The sequence below is a fragment of the Archocentrus centrarchus genome, chromosome 16, assembly GCF_007364275.1.
Source record: "Archocentrus centrarchus isolate MPI-CPG fArcCen1 chromosome 16, fArcCen1, whole genome shotgun sequence".
In the NCBI taxonomy this organism is placed as follows: domain Eukaryota; kingdom Metazoa; phylum Chordata; class Actinopteri; order Cichliformes; family Cichlidae; genus Archocentrus; species Archocentrus centrarchus.
Window position 1 is genome coordinate 10942226 of NC_044361.1, and position 24968 is coordinate 10967193.

General features: G+C 42.3%; 1 protein-coding gene across 1 annotated transcript; it reads right to left on the minus strand.

Annotated features, from left to right (window-relative positions):
• Window positions 1–4650: 4650 nt before the first annotated feature.
• faxcb (failed axon connections homolog, metaxin like GST domain containing b) lies at window positions 4651–23647 on the minus strand. The gene is made up of 6 exons (XM_030750733.1): window positions 23193–23647; window positions 17294–17429; window positions 16122–16318; window positions 10958–11175; window positions 9202–9318; window positions 4651–8778 (listed from the first exon to the last, which is right to left on the minus strand). Exons 1-6 carry the CDS (start codon window positions 23450–23452, stop codon window positions 8459–8461), a joined length of 1248 nt encoding a protein of 415 aa, XP_030606593.1. The 5' UTR covers window positions 23453–23647; the 3' UTR covers window positions 4651–8458.
• Window positions 23648–24968: the final 1321 nt, after the last annotated feature.

Here is a 24968-nt window from a genome sequence, read left to right on the forward strand (position 1 = left end):
ACTGCATTGGCCTAATCCTCATCGCAGGTTTGTGTTTCAGCCATACATCCTTCAGCTGTTTTCAGCGCACTACAGATCTATATTTTGGCACAGAGGGAACTGCATTTTGCAGAGAAGCTTTTAAATATAATTTTTCCGTGCTGCGCTTTATTCAGTATCTACTGTAAATGGCTTGCTGTATTTTAGCATTTGCACTGATTTTAGTGACAGGCACAGATGTTGCACTCTCTATGTGTATAGACACAGGCTGTATGTGAATCACAAGGGGAATACGTCTAGAAAGCACATACACACTCGCACACCTCCAACCTGGTAGACTGTTTGTGCTTGTAAGCACTTGAACAATTGAGCCAGATTCAAACACACCATCTCTCTGAAAGGAGTCATGGAGGAGGAGGAGGAGGAAGAAGAGAGAAGGAGAGCAGATGGCCCAGTGCAGATAGACTCAGAGACTGGGAGCGAGGAGTGTTCTCTGAAGGACAAGGTCTTGTATTGTTGTGGCTGCGAGGGCAGCTCTGTCACACGTCGTACCAGGGGTCCCCAAAGAGCCAGGGTCTTATGGTGTCAGTGTCCCCCCAGTCCTCATCCCCCAGCCCTGGCCTATTGTGATTCTTGTTTTTTAATTTCTCAAGCGCAATCAAGTGTGACACAAACTGTTTACCTAGCGTGTCTGCCACAACCAAGAAAAGAAAAGGAGAGGAGAGAGAAAAAAAAAACAGGCACACAAGCCAGGATCTCGGCACAAAAATAATCCTCCATAATACCAGAGAGTTTAAAGAGGCTTTGCCAACACCTCCCTGAATCCCCCTTCCACCTCTTTTTGCTCTTATGAAAAAAGGAGGGGGAGATAAAGAGAAAAAGGCAAGGAAAAACCACATCAGAAGAAAGCTGTTAAATTCACCCCTCAGTCTCGTTTGGGATTGCTAATTATTGTTTTTAGAGCACAACAATTGGGGTATTAGGGCATAAGCGGCTGGAGATAACATCCAGAGGAAGGGGAGGGAAAGGGGAGAAAAGGGAAGAGGTGCACAGGGGAGACAGATAATGGGTCGACAGAAGGGGAGCTATGATAGGGTCTGGTCCATGGCGGTGTCTCTGCACTGAAACACGCCACAATATCAGGAGACTCACTGACTCACTCTGTCTCCAAGGGTCTTGAAAAGTGAAGAAAACTTGGCAAGGAAAAGTTTCTAACGTTTGACAGCTTATGAATTTGGCTGAGATCAGAGAAAGGGAGTGTGAAAATTCACCACATCACACCACAACAAACAATGTTAATATAACCAAGATATTCAAGAAAAGAACTCTAAAAAGCTGCTATAATAAATATGCTTTAATAAATATGCAAACCCACATTGAATTATCATCAGACATGACATTTCTCATCAGCTTTCTCATCAAGCAGAGATTTAGTGACTTTCAGCTTCTTGTTTTGGTTTTGGGCCTGCATCAAACACAACCAGTGACCAGAAGAGTGGAACATTGAGCAGATTTAAAAAGAAAAACATATTTGTCTTAGAGGACTAAGAAAATGCAATCTAAAGCAAACGGGAAACAAAGGATTTTGAAATTGCTTCTGGCTTGAATTGGTTGTGAGCACAAAGACTTGCAAAATCTTGCAAGGACACCTACTGTTGCTGTCATGGATTAACTTTTCATGTTACAAATGGGCCAATTTAGGTGCTGGAGGTTTGCAAATGAAAAACTGGCAGATTTTGTGACATCCATGAAATATGGCAGAAATCTAAGGGAAGGATCAAATTTTGTGAAAAGCAATGATGATTTATGTTGTATTGTTTTTGGCAGAATGTGCACCCAGAATAGAAGTGATCCAAGTACTGATCCTTGTGGAACACCATAACTGATATTAGAGCCAGAGGAGGTATAGTATAATTATATATGTTTTATGTTATACTTTATAACTTGACTCAGGTTTATTTATGAGTGAGTGCCTTGTGATGCTGAACTTCTGGCACTGGTAGGAAAGTTATAGATGCCACATTACATAATTAATCCTATTACAATAAAGAAAAGAAATGCATTAGCGTACTAGAAATTACCTGAAGACGGCTTGTGTCCTAGAGGAGAGAAGATACAATCCTGGAATACACATTCATGCACACGTGCACACACACACACACACACACACACACACACACACACACACACACACACACACACACACACATATATACACATTGGCTTTTATCCTGTGAATGAGCAGGCCAGCCAAAGTCATCTGGAAGCCTGCACATGCCAATGAATAAATAAAGCCGTAATTAGTAAAGAAAACAGCGCCACCTGTTGGTGTCCCACCCCTGTGAACTTGGAGCATTATAGGGAGCTGTGGGAAACACCTGAGCCTACAAAGGCTGTGTGTTAAAGAGCTGGCACACGCTCTGAGCGTGTGTGGGTGTATCAGAGGAAGTTTTTTCATGTGGGCCACCCGTGTAACCATGTGTGTTTCAGGGCTTCCATTTGTAAAGAGGCTTACTGAGCATATGTGTCGGTATTGTGAGAGTGTGCATGTGTTTGCGTGTTCACTTGTGCTCGCTTGCGTATGCGAAGAGGTCCAACTGCATGTCCTGGGGCCCACCTGGCAGCGTTGTACAGATTCAGGGGCCTGAGCAGCTGGCCTGGGGGCTGGTGGGGGTGTTCGGTGCGGGGGAGGTTTAAGAGGGGTGTGGGGAGGTCTTCCATGGCCCTTCTCCCACCAGGCCCAGGCAGTAGGAGGCAGATGGACGGGCCACAGTCACTGCCAGAGGGCCAGAGGGGGCCACGGGGCCAAGGGACGGGGCCAGCCAAGCCCAACAGAGCGCACACACGTGGAAAAAAGAAAAAAAAAAGAAAAAAAAAACAGTAACACACAGTAACAGATTTAATATATGTAAATCGCAAGACTTAATGTATTAATGGATCCACAGTGACGTTACTTTGTGAGCAACAGCAAATTAGCACCAAACACAGATATTAGTTTTGTGGATAGTTTTAAAAAAAATTGTATAAGATGCTAAATAAGGATCAGCACAGTTACTGCAATCTGTCCTAACAAAAAAGGCACATGCAAGTATACCAAATATCTCAGAAATTCAACCAGTAATTGTTTTTAGACTTCTCAGTCTGGAGCTAAAAGGGTGAATGAGCTAATCAAACAAAGGTCGTATTGATGTCCATCAAAAAAAAGAAAAAAAAAAAAAGAAAGATGTATTTCTAGTTTATTGATAGTTGAGCATCAGAGAAAATGTATCTCATGGATTTTTTTTTTTTTTTGTGCTTGCTTTTACTGATTTTCATTCTTCTATACCTCTATACTTTTCATGTTGGTCAAATGAACTGCAGTGCAGTGTATTCCACATATGTATATAGGGGAAGAAAAATCCAGAAAGGCAGGAAACAAACATTAGCTTTTGAAGTGGATGAATGGTGTTTGAGACTAGACTGCTGTGTGTGTATTGATGTCTGACACACACTGATGTTCATAAAGACAATCGTGAAGTCTCTTTTAAACCATCCGCAGCTGCTTCAACATACGCAAAAGACAAAAACCATGCCCGGTGATTTGAAAGGAATCTGTGTGAGTGTGCGGGACTGACACACAGATTGTTGTGAACTTGTACTATAGGTTGATTCTGGTGGTGGTGTGGGAGGTAGCCACCGGCTCTGGTAGTCCAGAGAGCCACAGATGCTCCACTGTTTGTGTGTTGACCTCTCTGTAATTTGTTTGCTCTAATTTGTTTTGCCGTGCCAAGGGAGTTCCGATTTTAATTTTGCTCTGTGTGTGTTTACCCCTCTTTGTGGATCGCTGATCTGTTAAGCACGGAGAGAGGGAGTAGACAGTCAGTGCAGAGGGTGGGCTGTTCACAGAGCCAAATTAAAAAAGGAGCAGTGCAGATTGTTTTAAGCTCTGGCAGCCCCTTCAGGCCCAAAGGCCTCGCTCGCAGCCTGCACCTGCTCCGTCCCCGGGGAACCTGGTTCCTGATCCGTGGCCCTAGCTTCTCCTCCCCGGGCCCCGAGCCCAGCCGCATCATCCCCTCCTCTTCTCTCCTCTCCACTCTGGCTTCTCTCTTTCTCTCTCCTTTCCTTCTACCCCTATCTTTCCAATTCTTCCCCTCCAAAAAACTCCTGATGCTCCTTTTCTTTTTCCTCCTCCCCCTCCTCCCCAGTGGCTTCCCACTATCCCTTCACTCCTCAGTCCTGGCCTCTTCACCTCTTCTCTCCTCTCCAGCACCTGCTCCTCTCCTCCTTTCTCATTCCTCCTTCCCCTTTTTTTTTTTTGCTCTCGGTTACTTACTCTTTGCCCTGGCTCAACTCTCTCTTTTCACCTTATGATTTTTATTTATTTAATTTTTTTTTTTTTTTTGCCTCACCCTCCCTCCTAAGTTTTTTCCTGCTCCTCTCCACCTCCTGTCTCGCCTCCAGACTCCTGGCAAACTCTTAATCAGCCCCCTTCCGCACCTGAGTGATTGCGACTGGTTTAGCATGATTGAAAACACGCAACCACACACATAATATACAGTCAAGAGATACAACATACAACAACATAACACATTAATATACAGTGTGCGTGTCAATAAGCTGTGTCATGACTTAAACCGAGATGCATAAGGAAGCTGACTGAACACAGAACAAGAGTGTGTTTAAAATTCTCACAGCTATTCTTTATTGAAATCATCCAGTCGCCCCAGTTTGTATGACTGCACAGCCACAGGTAGTTTGATCAGTCAGTCAGCTCTACACACAGTTTGGTACACTTTGTCACACATACAATATTTACATTATACCAGCAGCAACGCTATGACATGGTTCCAATAACAAGACATCTAGATTTAATATGGCTTGATTGATGCAGTCCAACTGTACTGTATATAATGCCCAGACTGGATGAGGTGACTGAGAAGTACACAACCCAGGCCGGTGCAGGTCAGGTCGGAATACAAACCACAGGACGACATGATGGAAGAAGGTTGTTTCTGCTGAGTCCCGTCCATCTCTGGCCTTTGGACACTAACTCACCTACCCGGGATTCTTCCCCCGAAACAACAACAAAAAGCATAAAATCACCTCCTCAGATGGTACACAGACATGTGGATAGTTCTGGTTTTCCTTGATCAGGTTTTGAGATATCCACTTTTACTTCAATACAATGAAATTAATGGATTTTCTTTCTTATTTAAAGGGGACTATTGTGCTCACTTCACTTCATTGTTTTTAAATAAACCTTATTTTCTATCCTCTCCTTAAGGTTGGGCCAGTGTTTTACTTTTTTTGTCAGTTGAGTGCAACAGAACTGATTAAACACAACAGTGATACATTGTCACACTGTAAATAGTCATATAGTGAATCTGTGAGCAAACACTTGCTCATCAAACAGATTTGGAGCATTGTTGTTCATTTTGGTGTTTCTGGCCGTCTGATTTAAGTGCAATATTCACGTGAATTGATTGCTGGTTTGGTCTCCAACTTCTGTAGGAAATTTTCGCTCTTTAGTTGCTAAATCAGCCCTATTATAATCACCAACAAGTTGCCATCATTATTAGTGTCATATGGTGCTAAGCAGTTTGTCTAGAGCTAAAAAGCTGCCAGCTGCTTCTGAAAGTGACACTAATGAGAGCAGTGAGACTTGGCAAAAAGCAGTTAAGTTGCAAGCCTGTACAACCAAACAGTCATTTGAAAGATGCCGTTCCTCTTTGTAGATCTGAGGGAAACTGCATAGTCTGGGGATCGTTCCTACACGCAACTCCTTTCACATTACAGATATAATTTGAGCCATTCTTAATTATAAAAGAAAAAAGTTACTAGCGGCTTTAAATAATTCTGCAGAAGCATCCCTGGCAGTTGCTCAAAAAGGCCCTCACTTTTTCAGCGCATTGAAGCTACAGTAAAAAACGTACAACTCAAAGGTCATCTAATCAGCTTTCATATTTAATATTAACAGAAATATATTCAAATTCAATGAATGATTCACAAGTCAGTGGTTTTTGTGACAGACTCTGTCACAAAAATTTCCACTGGAACTACTTCTGCTGAGGACACAGGCCCCACGGCTTGCAGGGCTCAGTTCTGGTTTCTTCCTCGGATCAGATACTTTTTTTTGGTTTGGTTTGGTTTTGTTATCTGTTTGCATTATTCTTTTAGCCAATATCAGGCACACTGACCTGCATGTGCAAGGAAACAGCGTCACATGCAGCGTTGATGTGCCGCAGTGGCCAGCATATTGGCAAGGGCCAAGAGAAAGAGAGACGTACAATAGCTTCTAGCTCTTTATAGAGGTGTGGAGGCAGTGATGGAGCCAAGAGTGGTTGGATTCTGATGCTAGTCTGACAGTTCAGACTGAAACTGCATTAGAAGAAAAAAATCTGTATTTCAGGACTGCATATGAAAGGAGTCCAAATAAGAATAGAAAGAAAAGTAGGTTTCCAGGTGATTTGTGCTGTTCACAGTTTTGTGAAGAAACATGAGTGGCATTTAACCAAATAAATCTGACTTGGGCCACTTGTGGCTACATGTGAATGTAACCTATAAAATTGGTTTTGCAGTGTGTTCTCTGCACAGCTGTAAGTATTTAATTTACCATTTGATAGCTATAGTCTTTTTAGCTTGTCAACTCTGACCAAAACCAGTGAACTGAATGAAGATTTTAAATTTTTTTAGGAATTATCTCAAGGTATGGAATAAGAAGAGAGACAGCTAAGGCTCCGAGCCTGGAGAATTCACAACAAAACTATCTGCATGATTTAGTACCACTAGTGAGAAAAAAAAGTGTTCATAATCAGGGTGTGTAGACCCTTCAATGCAAGTCACACTTATTCTTTATGTACCACAGTCATTTTAAAGTCATCACATTTCCATTACGAGCACTTTCAGCGAGCTTAACGTGACAGACAAAAGCGAACTCTTCCCCAGACCACTTTGGTCCACATTTTAATCAAGATTTTACACCAGCTGTACTCGCTTCCCTTTCATTTGGTATTCTGACTCAGTCCAGTCTGCAAACACTTTATCAGCTGCTTCACTGATGACATTCACACCCGGTAACATTCATACGCACGCAGCCAACATAAGCAGCACAGTCCACTGGCAGGCCTGATCTTTATCGTGACGCTCTGCGTCTCCCATCTATCTGTGTTTCCCATTCGCTTCCCATTCTGTGCCTTCACAGCAGACTCCTCCCACTGAATAAGGTGAAATGAAATTTCCACTAGTGCAAATTAACGTCTCTCTTTGAGAGCAATAAGAAAAAGAAATAAGAAAAATAGATATATTTGACAAATAAATTATTGTAGAAAGAATATCAAGTGGCACTGATAATAAATTATATCACAAAAAAAGAACAAAAAAGGTTGCAAGTTCCAACCATTTTTTTTTTTACTGTTCTGAGGCACTAAGGCTGATTTGAGGCCGCACTCCGCTGCAGTATGCAAGTGTGCATGCGATCACACACACACACACACACACAACACTGGCAGGTCACCTATCAATGGGAGGTTTAGCAATGAAGTGGAAATTTTCTTGTGTTAAATGCGTACTGCAGGTCCTTAGGCTGGAGTGACCTTGATGTAGAAGGCAACAGGCTGACTGCTGACGCCATCTAGTGGTCAAATATAAGAACTGCAACTCTTCACATAAGACCACAAGAATTTTGGAATCAATTAAAAAAAAAAAAAAAGACTCCAAGTTCAACAATAACAAAGTGCAGGCAGATAGTTACTGGAGGAGAAACAGGATGATAACTAGCAAATGAAACAGGCACAAATCTTTCCTCTGGATTTCTGCTCAACAGGCCTGATAAGCATTGGATGTAGGGCCGCAGACAGAATTATTTGTTTTGATACGGGACTGTTTCCACATACAAGAAGCAAAAAGGAAATGACGTATGGGTCAACTTAATGCACAGACTGGCACTCAATGTCACCTGTGTTTACTCTTCAGCACACGGATGGCTAACAGCAGAGACATGGCAGCTGTTCCTTTTTCAATCTCCACCTGTTTAAACGGTTTTGTGCGTTATGACACACGGCAGAGTGGTGATTAGTTGCATCATTTCATAGCAAGTGAAGTGCCACCTGTCTTGTCTGCAGCACACTTCTGTCGCCAACACGCTCTTCGTGAGATAGCTCCTCTGTGTTAACTTTTCGCACTAGCTTCTGCATCTTAGGATGAGACAAATAAGGCAAAGAGGAGCTGCCACGGGGGCAGCTCCGACATACAGGAGGAAACCGACTGTACAGTTGCATGTTTGTAAGGTTTATTTTGCATTGTCTGCATATAAAGACCCAGTCTGTCCATTTGGAAGTTGTAACATGCTGGGTATCGCAGGTGGAGGAGCTGGAATAGTTCTTTCAGCTGTGTGCGACCTATTGCTTGGACACATTGTTCCAGCCAGATTTATTAAGCAGAACCACACAGCAGCCTGTAGCACCGACTGTTCCAGCCTCCAGCCAGTCTCAGTCTGCCAAGGTCAAACTTCCAGGTCTGGCATTGACTCCTCTTTAAACTGGATATCATTGTCAGAGCCCGTGCCCACGTCCGAATCAAACAACGAGCGGTCGGAGTCAGGAGAGTGTGCGCGCGTGCGTCCGGCCGAGCGGCTGCTGCCGTCGCTGTCGTCCAGTGTGTCAGTCCTGGAGAAGAGGCCAAAGTCCAGCAGGCCTGTCGGGGTGCCCCCGCTGCTGCTCTCGCTGTCTCCGGCGTAATAAAGATCCTCCACCTCCACAAACCACTCGGGCCAGAACCTCCTCCGCATCCGCTCGCAGAACATGGCCAAGTTGATCAGCTCTCCTGTGGAGACATGTATAATCTTTTGAAGACAGAGCTAAAACCAGCAGGAGGTATCACAGGTGCTTACTGCTTTTGTGAGTCTAACGCACCTCTGAAGAGATTTTTTTTTTTTTTGTCTTGTTTCATTCTCACAAGCACCTTGATCACAATTTATGGATTAAAACACAGAGCTCTGACACTGTTCTCTCAAAAGATAAAAGACTGAAGTGTTCCCTGTTCAAGATGTTAAAGCAGCTCTCAAAGCTTCTGTAAGCAAGCTTTGAGTTGTAGAGCAGCAGTGCCATCTAGTGGATTACACAGAAAAATACAGCAGTAAAAACAGCTCATGGAAAGCATGCTTTTAAACTGCAAGAACAAGGTAACATACCAAAACAGGTGATTAAAAATAAGCTTGATTTGCAGTTACTGAATAGATCATCTGACCTTTGATAAGTTGCTCTGGTCGTGTTCCAGGTAAAGTCCACATGGCTTGAGCTAGATGCCCAAACACCGTAGCATCTAATGTTGACATCTTCGAGCCCATGAAGTATTTCTTATCTCCTACAGGACAGAGAACAAACAGCAATGTCAAGGATTTTAAAACAGCTGTTATTTTTCTTTTTTACACTGATGATTTAACTGGCGCAAAAGGGAAATCAATAATCGTGGGTGGCTGTGGCCCAGGAGGGGGAGCAAGTCATCTACTAATCGGAAGGTTGGTGGTTTAATCCCTGGCTGCTCCAGGCTGCGTGGCAAAGTATCCTTGGGCAAGATACTGAACCCCAAGTTGCTCTCCGATGCATTCATCGGTGTGTGATTGTTAGAGAGCACTTAGGTGTAGAAAAAAGAAATGAAGACAAGTTGTATAAAGTACTTTGAATGCTCAAATATAAGAACCAGTCACCAATAAAAACAAAATAAGCAAACACATAAAAAATATAGATATCAAAATAGTGTATCAGCCAAACTGAAGTACTCCTTTATCAACTCTGCAAGTCCTTCAGTCGGTATTGTTAAAATATTTTGTTACAGCTGATTTCCACATCACTTGGAGAGGCAGAAGGTGCTTGTAAAGCATTTACTTTGACTTTCAGTGATTATACCAACAGTTTATGTACTAGAGTTCCATTTTTCCACATCTCTCCATCCACCCATCCATTTTCCCAACCAATTCAGGGTCAACTATTCATCTACTGCGTTGACCTAACTTTTTAGGTCGTTGATCTTTGGTTTTACTTTTTTGACAGTTTATTTTGTGCTTTTATCTCACTCTTTGGACCACTTCTTGTAGCACTAAATCTTTGCTTATGGTTGCATTTGGATAGTTATTTTCCACCTAAACATGTTTTTTTTTTGTTTTGTTTTTTTGAATTTGTACATTCATTTTCAAATAAGTGGAACTACTCTACAATTTTTGAGTACCCCAGGCAGCTGCTGAGATCTCTCTTGGTTGGGAATCCCCGCTCTTATACACATCATCCCCAATGCCAAGCTCCATTAGAGATGTTTTTAATGAGACCTGTAACCACTCTGAGTAATCCAGGGGGAAAGCAAAACACTACAGGAAGGCCAGTTAATGAAAGGTTGCTAAGTATTTGTGTGCTTTCCTGGCCCTTCAGAGAGCCAACTTCAAGTAAACTAATTTCATTTTGAAGTTGGGAACTCAGCTCTTCTGGTTAAAACGGGATATTTTAGATGAACACTTTCTGGCACTCGTGTGTAATGAACATTAAAAGAGGAAAGCCAGATGGCTGTCGATGTACTAATGCTTTCACTCGGGAATGACTTTTCCATTTTTACACAAGTGGTTGTTTGCTGAAATAACACAAACAGATCGATGGAAAGCACTTTTCTGAAAACGCTTATGTTGAATCTGTGCGGCTGAAGTCCAGAACCTTCCCTGCTTTCATTCATTTCTGCCTGTAGCTCAATAAAAATCATGCACAAAGATGCAGAAAAGCGGTATTTTGTTCTGATAAATAAAATTAATTTTCAGAAACATCCGCTCACAGAAACAAATGTATGTAGATTCATTATAGCCAATGGGGGGGGGGGGGGGGGGGGGGGGGGGGGGGGGGATAGCCAACTCTGTTATCAGTTTATAAAACAGCGTCAGTGTAGCTCTCTATAAATATGGTCTTGATGAGGTTAGTCGTAGCTCTAATGGGACAGGCATTCATGCATGCAGCCTGGCTCATACCCAGTAAAGTGGCCAGCGTCCTCATGTCCTTCTCCATCAGCGTGTAGACCTCCTCCTTGGAGAAGCGTCCGATGCCGTGGCCGTACATCTCCCTGCGCACCATGCCGCCGTTCAGATGGCTCAGCAGCCACTTCAGCGTGTCGCTCAGAGGCCCACTCATCGCCAGCAGCTTCTGAGTTTCCTCCAGGTTGTCCACCCACTGGCAGTAGGCTATTGTCCTGAAAGAAAACACAATGCAGACCACACTGTGTTACCATTACACTGTCTAGACCAACAATGGCTGTGGCAAAAAAGCTACTTCTCTGAACAAAAAACGAGCCTCAGCAACACCTACAGTCTGTCAGAGTCTTAGAAGGAACCGCCTCCTGAGCTTGCGTAGGTCAAGATCAAAAAGTATTCCAATTGTTGGTCTAAAATCCTTGTGGTCATTTCAAACAAGAACAAACTGTGTTTGCAACTGAGTCTTTGAGCCATCAGTTCAAACAGATCTTTTATATTTGAACATACAGAATGATGAGACAGAATAATTTTCTATAAGCAAACAAACCGGCATCTATACAGCAACAAGCAAGCAAAAATCAGTCTAATTCTACACTGCCAAAAAGCTTATCCCATACAATTCATGTACCATGAACATGCCCGGATGGTGTAACATCATCAACATTAGTATCTCTACTGTTATGACCAAACTGGGAACTATTATAATATCAGTGGTGCTGATTTTGGAGCAGTCCTCGATATTAGCATAAGCAGCACACTGGCAGCAAAATGTACACACAAAAATGTAGCAAAGAAAAAGAAAAACAGCATGTTCCATAATTTTATATGACAGTCCACACAAAAGAAAACATAGAAATGATCACATAGAAAAAGTCAGGAGGAGGTTCATACCTGAGTTTCTCTTTAAAGGGCATGAATAACTCAAAAACATTTTTTTGTCACTTCATCACCTGTTCATGATCAGATCATGGCCAAAAATAAACTCCATTACTCTTTACCTGGATGATCTGCAGACGTTACAGCTTTAATTATAATCTTCAGACTAGCATTGCTTTAACTGGGCATTAACAGCTCCACATAAGTGTCACCATACAGGAAGAAGGAATAACACATTTTCTGACTGATGTTTAAAAGCATTAAGTTCTTATTTATTGCCTTTTTATTTTAGGTTACCTTACAATATAAAGTGCCTTGAGGCGACTATTGTTGTAATTTAGTGTTAGATAAATAAAACTGAATAGAACTGAAAAATGTCAGTCAGTTCTGCCTTAATCTTTAAATCTTATGTAATGAGTTCAGTTGCTGCATGTCTGTGGTCAGTTTTTTTTTGTCCCCATCTGTCTCTTTGTGTTGACACAAAGATCTATAAATCTTTACCCAAAATTTGATGCTGTAAAACAAAAAAAAACTACACTAATAAAAGAAAGCGGAGCCAAGTTTGTTAATCTGTCGAGTCACATGCCATATTTTAAAAACTGACTTTTAAAAAAGGATCGAATGAAACTGTTTAATGAGAGGTTCAGGCACTGCATCGTATTCCCAGTAAAGCTTTATGTCCAATAACAATTAGCCTCATCTTAATCAATAACAGTGCTCCAAAACTTTTGTCCCCTGGCCCATCCATCAGCTGGACTGCTCTGCACTTGCTGCCAGAACACAACATCATACATTCAGCCCTTCAGAGCGTCAGCCTGAGGTTTCAGAGCAATGCCTGGAATCCGTCCCCGCCTCTCATGATAAAATACAGTCACCTATTGCTGCAAAGCGCCCCCTACTTACTCATAAGAAGAAAACAAGGCTGAGACACTTGGCAGTGTATGGATTCTCTCTTGCTTGAGGTAAATGAAAAAAGGGAAACCCGGGCAGCCTCATGAGCCATCCTGACCTCCAGTACAAATTTGTCTCACAATGTGGTCCAACAGATCCTGTTTGTTTACAAGCAAACAAGCCCAGCCCAAAGCCTCAGAATCCCCTGTGAAACCAATAAAGGATAAATGTTTTACATGGATTCACTCCATTAACAGACACAATGGAAAAAGTCACTGTCCCTGGTACATTCATTGTTGTCTGTGCATGTAAACACTCAGATTACTTTCTGACATTACATGGATTTTTTTTTTTTGCATTTTTGGCCACAGCGGCTTTTCGTGACAGTGGAGAGAGACAGGAAACGGGGAAAAGATACAGGGGAAGACACGCGGGCAAATCGGCGACGGGCCGGGACGCGAACCCACACTGCCCGTACCGCAACGCGGAGTGTGTATGTGGTTGCCGGCTTCACCACTAAGCCACCCAGGCGCCCACGTTGTCATGGATTTTGTGGAGTTAACCCATCTACTTAGAGGTCTGAAAAAGTCTGAAGGAGCTCCGATCAGTGTCTGTTATTTTGACTCAGTGGAACTAAAGCACAGCCAAGACATTTGTTGATTGTGCAAGTGAGACATACTGTGTTTCCTTATCTGGGAGGTAGGTACACATTATGAGGGGGTATAAGAAAGTCAGTGAAAGGTTAAACTGAGGAACTGGATGACCATACCTGCTGTTAACATGTGAGCTCATTTCTTAAGATCAACGTTCCATAATTATATTATACACTTTTCAACTGTAAATCTTGAAAGACCTTTTCTGCATGATGGCAAACCTCCATGTTATAAGTCTCTAGGATATTTCCACAACACACGTCCAAACCCAACACCAGAGTGAGCTTTTTTCTCTCAGTTCATCTAAAAGCCAGCGCCTGCTCTCTGTCATCTTTCTGCTGGTAGTGAATAACTCATGATCTCCTCCAGCCTGCAGTCTCCATCTAGTATGTGACTGTCACTCAATGGAAACAGAATTAAGGAATCCGGGTTATATTAATTTTAGGAGTGGGGACTGTCCACTGGCTACACACTACTTCCTGTTATATTATCTGATATCTGATATCAATCTGTCTTCTTTAACAAAGGCCTGGCAGAGCTTGCAGCTAGACAGGAAAGGATTTCTGTTAATGTCTGACTTCAGCTTTGGGTGGGAGACTCATGAAGCTAACCATGATGATAAGCTACTGTCATGACCAATATACTGGACTAATCAGAATAATAAAAAGCATTATATGTTGGTGTAGGGACAATGAAGTGGTCCAGTGGTTAGCACACACACTAGCAAGATGGACGTAACTTCTGTGTCTATAGAAGTCTATGGGAAATGGCCATCATACTCAGAAAACACTTTGTAGATTTGGGTCATTCAGAAGTGAGGAGTATCTAGTTATGCTCACTGGCTACTTTACTTCTGATTAACAAGTTGGTGCTTTCCCGCGCCTCACTGCAACAAAAATGTTAGCTCAAACCTGCTAGTTGGCTGATGCCTCCCTGTGTGGAGTTTACATGTTCTCCCTGTGCCTGCATGGGTTTCCTTACACATGCCAAAGACATGCATGTTAACTTATGACTCTAAATTTTTAGTAGGCATATTTCTCTCTGTGTTAGCCATGTGATATAGTGGTAACCTGTCTTTTTTTGAATAACAGCAGCCAGGGAGATAGTTAAGTCACCACATGGTCCCACTTGGACACATCCTTTTTTTTCCTTCATGCTGCAGATGTCAAGCAAGTTGTGGTCACTGTATTTCAGCATGTAGCGCGCTCCGCTGAAGAGGAGCAAGCATAAATGGAGCCAAATTTAAAAGTGGCAGCTAATTTAACAGTTCAACAAATATCAGCAAACACACAAACTTTATCTGTGCAGTCTGGCACACAAAATGCCTGCCAGCTAAAGGCAGAGTTGCTGTATTTCCCAGGGAGGAAAAATAAAAATAAAAACAGTTACATTGTGATGTCTACTGTGATTGCAAACAGCTGCATATTTAAATATCCAGCAAAAGTGTAATCGTAATTTAAAGTTGTATTTGTGCCCAGTTTGTAAATTCTGCTGTGCTGTCCACCCTGAAAATCTGTCGCTTCAGCTGCTAAATGCTAGTTGCAGTCTGTGTATATCTACTGTTTGATGCGGCTTAAAAGATTTCTCAATTCTTCTTTGGAGCAGAGTGATCTAAAGCTGAGTGATAATTCTCTAATAGTTCTTTGCTGCAAACAAAATCTCATCTATTTATCTGAAATTTTTTTAATTTAAAAATATTGATCAGCAATATAGTAGAATTGGCTTTGAAAATATATTTTCTTGATCTTTAACCACAGCCCCATAAATCAGGAGGGCAACTCGATGTGTGTATCAGCTAACTGTATCTATTGCTAGACTGTGTCTCAGTACACAAAGAGAAGCATGCTGTCACACTGCCCTTCCTTGACATAAATAATTCAATCAATAGCTCTGTATGTGGGTCCAAACATGGCGCAGGGCGATGGGAGAAGCAGAGGAAGAAGAGCAGGGAGGTGACACAATGAGAGAGGGAGTGTGAAAGTTGATTACATGAATGACCTCTGCCGCTTTCAGAGAAATGGAGCAGATTCCTCTGTTTATAACACACAGCTGGCACACTGTTGCTTCCTTTTTTTAATAAGTGAACTAAGATCAAAGAGTAGTTCAAATTGTGTCCTCAAATTATTATATAGAGGGCAACAGGCCACACCACATGGATCAACGGGGTTAGATAGTGTGCATGTGTGTGTGTGTGTGTGTGTGTGTGTGTGAGGTGATGGATAGTGAAAGACAGCTTTTAAGTAATGGAAAACACTCTCAGCCTCCCTTGGTGTAGATGGAGTGCGATAAACGATTTCCCAGTAGCAGCAGCAGCAACACGTCTCTCCCCCAATGATTCTGGTGTGACTCACCACTGTGAACGATGGCAATATCACAGCCTGGGCTGCATAAATAATTTGACCTTTTTTAAGATTAAAGGCTTAATATATCTTTTTTTTCTTGCTTTTAAAATAAATTGGACTTCTTTTCTGGAAGGATCAGTGTAGGTGTTTCCTGATATGGTTTAGCACTGAGCATATTAAAATGTGTGCTTAAATATGAATGCGTACACATAAACTTACAGTGTGCACAACAAATGCATAATTTCACCCTTCAGATACAATTGTTAAATCAAAATGTAGAAATGGAAAACTGTATTCTCTCTTTAAAATGATCTAAAAGTGGTAAATGATGATGATGTCATAGCTCTTAAAAGGCTTTCAAAGACACAGCTGCAACACGACATGTATATCTGAGTTCCTTACCAGTAGAGGTGTTCCTCAACCATTTTGGTGACAGCGCGGGACACGGCTACCTCCTGCGGGGTGAGGTTCTTGTTGAGGTTCACTCCCAGCTTCTCCTCCAGGAAGTCCACAATGAACTCTGACCCTGACACCTGCTCGTGGTTGTACTCAATCCAGGGCATCTTACCCTGCGGCGACAGCCTCCCATCAAAGTAGTTCTGCGAAAGGGAAACGACTTTGCAGGTGAATATCCAGCTCTCTGTGTACATTTTATGAACAAAGCAAAAAGACTGTAGACCTATGTGGCAAAATTGTGAAAGCAGAACGAGCATTAGCCAAGTTGTCATTAGTCTGCAGCTTCTCATGGCTCTTCTATTCTGCTTCATCAAGATCTCGTTAGCTGGTTAAATAATTTGGCAAGCCAGCCAACCTGTATTTCTGCTCAGACAGGATTTTGTTAATAACAAAAAGGAAGAAACTTCTTCTTCCTCTTTTCCTTCCGGCTTTTCCTTCCGGCTGCTCTCTCACCATATATAAGAACTAGTCCATTTAGGGGGCTCTCACCCTATCCCAGCATCCTCCTTTATCACACCAACCCTCTGCATGCCCTCTCTCACTACATCCATGAACCTCCTCTGTGGTCCTCCTCTTTTCCTCCTGCCTGGCACTTCCTTTGCCCAGTCATAGACCGTATAAAACCGAAAAACGAAGTCAGTCCAGCAGTGCCTTAAACCTGTGTCCTATTTGAAGACCGCCAGATGGTGAGAGCAATAGTTCCAAAAAGGCTTTTGGTTCTAAAAAAGGTCTTTCTGTCTTGACCTCTGCACACACTTTCCTGTTGCGTTTACTGGCTCAGTCGCTCATTTGGGGTCATGTTGAATAAAAAATTAAGTCTGTTTTGTAGATCTCAGTAATACCATGTTTCAAACTGGAGGATTGTCTGTGGTATGAAACCGCATGCACACTGGCTAACAATTTATCAGTTTCATTGTTTTGTCTTTATGTGGAGGATGTAGCTAAATGGACCGCATTTCTAAACCACCATCAACTTATGCTGCCCAATGCTGATCCCTGTTAGCGGAAGAGACGCATTAAGACTATGCAACAGAAGTGGCTTTTAATGAACAAGGAGAACTACAGAAAAAGCTTCAGCAGCAGAACTGCCATTTAAACCCCTCTGTCTCTGTTCTCACCTGGTAGGGCAGGTCCACCATGCGCAGGTACGTCTCTATTTTGAGGCAGAAGGGTGAGAGGCTGGGCACGCCGTTCTTTGGCCTGGAAAATTGATGGAGGATGATGGCGTCTTTAGAGTCCAACTCCTGCTCCTTCCTACATAGAAACCACAGATCGAGAAGACTTAATAATGCAGTGTTGTACTTCGTCTCGCTACTTTAGGCTTAATTAACACCTTTAATTGATATTCTCTCATTCTGTGGACATTGTTTCCACCGTTAACAGAACCATAGAGCTGATTCTGCACGGAGCCAACTGTACACAGACATCAGGAGCAAAGACAGGGGAGCAGCAAATCCAATTTCCTGAAAATGTTTAATCGTAAAGCAGTGAGGCTGAGAGCAACCGGGGTTTCCGCCTGTTTTCTGGATCAGTCGGTGCAGCGGGTGCAATAAGATAAATTCCAAACATAACTCAGTGTCTGAATAGAAAACAGAACTTTGTGTTCAGCTTCAGGCTCTAACAGACCTGCAGTTTGTTCTAGCATTGGTGAACCAGCATTAATGCTGAGTTCAGCTTTTAATTTAAACAATTACAACCCACTAACATGGACTTTCATTACTCACACTGAGCTCAGCGACTTTCACAGAATCAGTCTGTACAGATTTCATGTGTTTTGAGATTAACTGGGATCACTATAACCAGCTATTATTGTATTAAAGCTTTTTGAGTGACAGCTGAAGCTATAAAAGTTCATTTCCACTCTGGTAGATCATTCTGTGCAATGAGGAGCAGCTGAGTACTTAAGGCTTAAAATCCACAAAGGTTTTATTTATGCTGCTCCACTGCATTAGCTGAGAGCTTCAGTTACAAGTCAGAATATTGACTAAATGAGTCATTTCTCCTCCCACTGTACTGTAGGCCTGACAAGCTAGACAAGCTAGAAAGCACTTGTGCAAGGAGCTGTCAGTGTATTCCTGTACTGTTATTACCAGGCCAAAACTGTCGTGGAGGAGTGTCTGAATGGTATCTAATATGGCAATTAGAACTAAAGCTCTCATTTGCAACAAGTGAAGGAGTAAAACTACACCTAACATATCAATAAGGGCAAAAAAATCCAATCTAATTTTAATACACTGCTTTCCTAATCACATTACACATTCTTCTGTGCATTTATTTCCATTTCTTAAACAGCTTTTAGGCATCATCCCAGGCACACACACACAGACCCCAGCTGCTCTGTTTAGCATCTCTTTTATCACTGACCACTGCTCCTTATACTTGAATGAATTTATGTAACTGCAGAGCATCCTGTTTTATGAATAATATACAGGCTAATTTGTCATGGTGGTAACCCAATATAAAAGTCCACAATATTTTTTGTAGTTCTATCCTAGTTTTGTCATATTCCCATTGGTCTTGGGCCCAGGGTTTTTGTGTTGTCTCTGGGTTTTGTTATTCCTTTCGGCTTTGAGACTCTTTTGTGTCTAAGTTTGGCTATTTTGGTATTATTAAGGTTGCTACTTTCCTTTGTTGTTTATTATACCCTCTGTTTATAGTCTCCATTTATATTCTAGTTCATCTTCTTGGTTAGGCAACATTTAGTTATCATCTTTTGTGATCACTTTTGTTTCCGCTGTAGTGTCCTCGTGTCTGTCTCGTCTCTCTGTGTCCTGTTCCCTTGGTTGTCTGGTTTTCCCCATTCAGTTGTGTTGCTCTTTCTGTTTTCTGTGCCTTTTGTTCCCTGCCTGCTTTAGTTGATAGGTTGTTAAATCCCTTTTGTATTTCCATTCAGTCCCAGTCTCATCTCTGTGTTTTGTCCTTAGTGTCCCTTGAATTAAGTCAGTCCCCTCTCCATATTGTTTATCCTCCATGTCAAGTTCATGTCTTAGTCCAGGGGCCTATTCCAGGAAGCATGTTCAACAAACTGAGTGTAAAAACATACTCTGAGTTGATCAATTCTGAGATCGGCAACTCTGAGTTTCCGTTCCAGAACAGCTGATCAGAGTTAGTTCAATCAACTCTGAGTATTATCGCCCTGAGTTAGCGCGTGCATGAGTAAAGAACGAAAGCCATCATCAATGGAGCTCTCATATCAGGATTCACCATGACAACGGGTAAATAAAGAGCAGAGCCTCCATTTTAATCTGATGGATGGAGGATCGCACGTGTCAGTGTGGAGCATGACGAGTCATTTTAATCAGCCTGACCCACTCTGTCAGCATCATAGACTGAATAAAAGTTTGTTATAAAATATATCATTTATTTTATAATGTCTGCTGTCATCATTTACACAACTTGAATCTCCATCAGATGAAGCTGAATCCTAATTTTACATTTAATTTATAAAATTTAATTATTCAGCTGCAGCCTGACGGACAAAATGCAGGAGACAGAAAGTGGAGATTAAAATGTGGAGAAACAGCTCAGACTGAGTTTACTGACCGACCTGTGTGTTAGTGACTGAGACAGCAGCAGACCCTGAGGGGAGGGCTGACCTCAGGTCAGTTTTTATTTAATAAAAACTGTTTTTGCTGCAGTTTATGGCAATGTAATTGTTTAAATAATCATACAGTAAAAATGGGATCTGTTGATGGAATAGCAGCCTCACTTTATTCATTTTTTTAATGGAGCATTCAGGTGAACTCTGACATAGTTTGCGGATCTGTTATAGAGCCTATTATCACTGATTTAGGTGATTTTCAATGGAAAATATGTCAAGATACATACTCTAAATTACAGACATCACAACTTTCAAAATGTTGATTTAAGTCACTTTAAATCCATTTAGTTCAGTTTTCAAGTCTTAGAATTGTTTCAGCCTCATCTTCACTCAAACATTCACATCATCTCTAAGATCCAGACATTTTTCTATCCAAAGTGTGTTCTGCGTCTAAAGCTTCATCCAGATCAGTGTGATGTAACAGTGATGCTACAGTAAATACAGTAAATGTTTCAGAGGAACTGACTGACAGTCTGACAGCTGCGCTCATTATAAATCCGTGACATCATTGCTGTCTCCATCCTTACAGCCTGTTGACGAGGGAACAACTGTAAAAGCTTCATGTTACATACAAAAATAACGAACTGGGATTTCAGTGCTTGTAGAAACATAAACGCCTGCAGATGAATTCGCTCCTCTGATGCTATGACAGCCATTTCATGAAGGAGAAAATGAATGGTAGTGTCAGACAACTGGTTCAGGTGCAGCAGGAGGGGAGGAGTCAGAGAGACACTCAGAGTTTGTTGGATAAAACCTGCCAGCGAGCAGGTTAGGTTCACAGAGTCTGTTACCTCGGTAACTGACTCAGAGTTGCAGTTAGATGTCTTTCTGGAACTGAAAACCAGAGTTTCCCTCATTTTAGGGTTAACAAACCAAGAGTTGTTAGCTAAACCTGCTTCCTGGAATAGGCACCTTGTCTCAGCGTTAGTTATTTCCTGTCTTATGTTGAAAGTATGTTTTGTATAAAGTTCTACTTCCCATGTCTCATCTTCAGTAATTAGTCTCAGCTGTGGTCCCATCTGTTTCCTCTTCCTTAATTTGATAACAGCAACATGTTTCAAAAACACTAGGGCAGCAAAAGACTGTTTCCTTATCTGGAACATTACACAACTGAAAAGTTGTGTAATGTTTAATACTTAAAAAACAAAAACACACACACACCAGGTGGAGCATTTCAGAACTAATGAGGTTACACTGTAACATGGCGGAGGAGAAAAAGAACTTGTAGAATCTGCTGAAATACGATACTGAATGGCTGTGATCTTCTGGGTGTTTGATGTATTGGATGCTGCATCCTCCCCGATAAAATAAAAATAAAGCAATCATTCAATCTACTATCAGCTCATAGTTCGATGCCAGCATCTGTGGTGGTATAGGGTTACACTGGTGCACCTGACATGTGTGCCATGCACATCTGTGAAGGCAGCATTAATGCTAAATAATATATGCAGGCTTTGAGGCAACATATGCTGCTAACCAGATGATGCCTTGCATATTTCAGCAAACCAAATTCTGTTGACATTACAGAAGTATAGATGAGTAGTAAATAAGTAAAGACCCATTGAAAACATTTACAATTTGAAATGAAAAATGTGACAAAAGAGAGTCCAAACTGTTGAGCAATTGAAATTATATATGAAGCAAAAATGGGAAGAAATTCCAAACTTCCAAAACTTCATCTTTTGGTCTCCTTGGTCTGGGTTCCCTCAGTTCCTAAACACTTAGTGTGTAGCTAAAAGAAATCTTTTTTCTAAAAGGAGAAGTGTATCTGGTTTTATATTAATTCATTTAATAGGGTCAGGAGAGTTCCTTTACTGTTATTGTTTAACTGTTAGTTTAATCCATAAGATAAGATAAGATAGCCAATATAAACAACAGATTCTGATGTAGGTCTTTTGCTGTTTTGCTTACAGTGAGAGGGCTTTTTTGTTCATAATGGTCAGCTGATAATTAAAACATAGCAACCATTTTCAACAGTAGCTACCTATATACGATCCAGGAGACAGGCACCCTCTGTGTTTCTAAGATGCAGCTTAAATTCTTCCTTCTGATGAAGCTCATAGTTAGTGCTCGATCAGGTGACCCCAAAATATCCCTTCATTATCCCGCCATAGTCTCAGGCTGCTGAGGGATTTCCCAGAATGCACTTAACATTTCTACTCCACTCACCTCTTTTCACTCCCCATGTTTTTAAATGCCACTATAAACTTTTGTCTAGTTTTTCTCATAGTTTGGGTTTTCACCTGTGTGTGGTTCTGAATCTAACAGGAGTTGTCATTTACATTGTTGTTACAATGTAAAGTTCTTTGAGTCAGTTGTGGTTGTTAACTGGTGCTATATAAATAAACTTGAATTGACTATACAGTCCATTATAAGTAAATAACAACAAATGCCTGTTGTGTCGCTGTCTGCTGTGTTGTGGTGCTGAAACCAGACAGGTCTTATTGGTAGCTGTCCACAGTCACATGGTTCTGAAACTATTCAAAATCTCTGTGGAGTCGACAAAATCGACAACATATTATTATGCCTGATCTGCTCTATGCATCGCATCCGTCTCCCATGCACATTTCATTGTGGTGCTGTGTCTCCCAGAGGAACCACTTAAGGAACCTCTTTCGGATCTCTTAGCTGGAAACGGAGAACAAAAGCTGACAAGATGTAACAGCAGCTCTGCCAACAATACATCACATGGCACGAACAGATGATGCCGGCAGGCTGCGGGTGCAGCCTCAGTAGCCTGCACGTGATTCAGCTGCTGAGTTTCTGCACGAAAGGCACGGTCAACGCAGCTTATGGAGGGGGGAGGGAGGGAGGAGTGAAAGCAGAAACTACCAGGCTACTGTAACAGGATGTACTTACTCCCCGGCACTGACCTGGCCCCAAAATAATCCATCCATTCACAGCCAAGCATTCTGGCAATAGTCCCATGTTAATCTCTCTTACACTGCAGAGTCTGATCGCATATCAATCACCCGCTTTGTTACAGGATACAGCTGTAAATGATGCTGGGTGTTTCTAGTGTTTCCGGACAGCTGCTGTGTCTCAGTGCAGTAAAGGTCGGGCTGACTCCGCAGCGTCCGAGGAGCGCCTCGTTTAGACACGCTCAGGTGCCGATGTTTCCTGCACGGGAACTGGCACACGAGCGGCCGCGTGACTCGCTTATTAATTCCCCCCCCCCCCCCCCCCCCCCCCCCCCCCCCCCCCCCCCCCCACCTAGTGTTGTGTCCTTTGAAGGAGAAAAACACGGACGGAAACCTCAGCAAGCAACCACCGCGAGATCTGCAGAGCAACCACATCTCCCATGCACACACTCCTATATCAGTGAATGGTTTATGCAATCTGGACCCGAAGCTCTGGATACAAATAAAAATCAACGTGGTGGTGATAAACAGAGTAGGCTTATTATGCGTTCCTACCTGATGGCGAGCAGCTCGTGCAGCAGGTAGGCTGCAGCAGCCAGCAGGGCCCCCCCGGTGATGTACAGGGTCTTCTTCCACCAGGAGTCCGAGCCCAAAACCGACATGATGCTTCCGTAGTCCTGTAAAGGAAAGGCGATGATATAGCCATACAACGACTGCTGCTGCTCGGAGCCGCACAGCCCGAGGGGCAGGCTGTGATTCCGCCCCAGTTCAACCACACACGGCCGGGAAGAGGCGAAGCCAGCAGCCCAGTACATCCTCCTCTTCCCTCGGTTACAGCCACCCCGCTTCCTCCCTGCTGCAGTCCCTGATAGGCTTCATCGAAACGCCCGGCGTTTAGTCTACGGCATGGCGGCGGTGTGGCTAATACTGATCCAGAAAAGCAGAAAGGGTAAATATCTCGAACATCCCTCCCCGAGATGATGCTGGCAGCCAGCTCCCTTCCCCTCGCAGGTTCTACACAGCATTAGGGAGTAAGAACGAGAACACCGCAACTTCCGCTCACTAATTTCAAAATAAATGTGACTCCTGGCCACACTGCTACTTTTAATAATCTTTTCTGCGCACAGACTGCATGACTATACACATTAACTGTTATATATATTGCTAGTTTTCTATCAAATACGCCTTGACTTAATCATCATAAATCTGAACATTAAGAATTTTGTTTATGAAAATGTCTTAATAGCTTAAAAGCTGATAAATCATTGCTTGATTTGTCTGACCAAATAAAGGGAATTAGTTTATTATTAACGAAAACAAAAAAAACTAACAGATCATGACTTTTGAGAAGCTGGAACCAAAGATTATTTGGCTGTTTTGCATTTCCTTATTTTCTGTTGATATGGCAGATCCTCACATGACCAAGGTTTCCAGGGACTTTTGGGTGCTCCCTTTATTTCCATTGTTTTAGATTACACTGGATGCTATTCCTCCCATTTATCTGGGCTTGGGACCAGCACTGGGAGTTTACAAGCTTGTGACCCCCCCTGAACTGGGGACCTTTCACCTGCAAGGTGAACGGGTTAACCACTGCACCAATACAAATAAGCCAAAAGTTCGGGCTTCAGACTGCTCTAAGCTTCAGTTTTCTCTTGGATCTGTATGTGGGGACCACAGTTATAACACGCACCAGTCCAAGATAAATAATGGCTATTTTGACTTGCGAATTGTTCTGCTACTCTAGCAGAGTCCAATAATAAAAACATGGAGCTGAAAATTAGCAGGAGAGGTTCACTTTAATCAGTCGTCACAGCAGCTGCTGTTTCGATTTACTAAATGCTTACTTGGCAAGTCATTTCAGCACTAGGAGTTATTTATGTTCAGACTGTTTGCCTCTGCTCACAGAACCATTTTGCCCAGATGCCTGAGAGATGCTGTTTAGTCAGCCTCAAGCATCCAGGTTCAGCTGTATATTTACCATTTCCAGAACTTTCTACGTGACTATTGTCTATACAGTTTAGATCATGAGGGAGGGCTGCTCCATTTTTGGTTTGGGTCTTTAAAACAGATTTAGTAAAATACATTTGGTCTGTAGAAACATGTCCAATCTCTACCATCTGGTCATTGGATCTCGGTAAACAGAGAGCCAGAAACAGAAAACAGCCGCGCGATAACCCAGTACTTTTATTTTTAAGGCAAAGTTAATCAAGTTCCGCTGTTGGTACGTCATATTTTGGTACTTTACGCAACTGGACTATTGTCTTCCTCTGCTGGAGGATCGGAGCCACCCCGCCCTGACGAGCCCCCTGCACGCGCTGAAAGCAGAGGCTC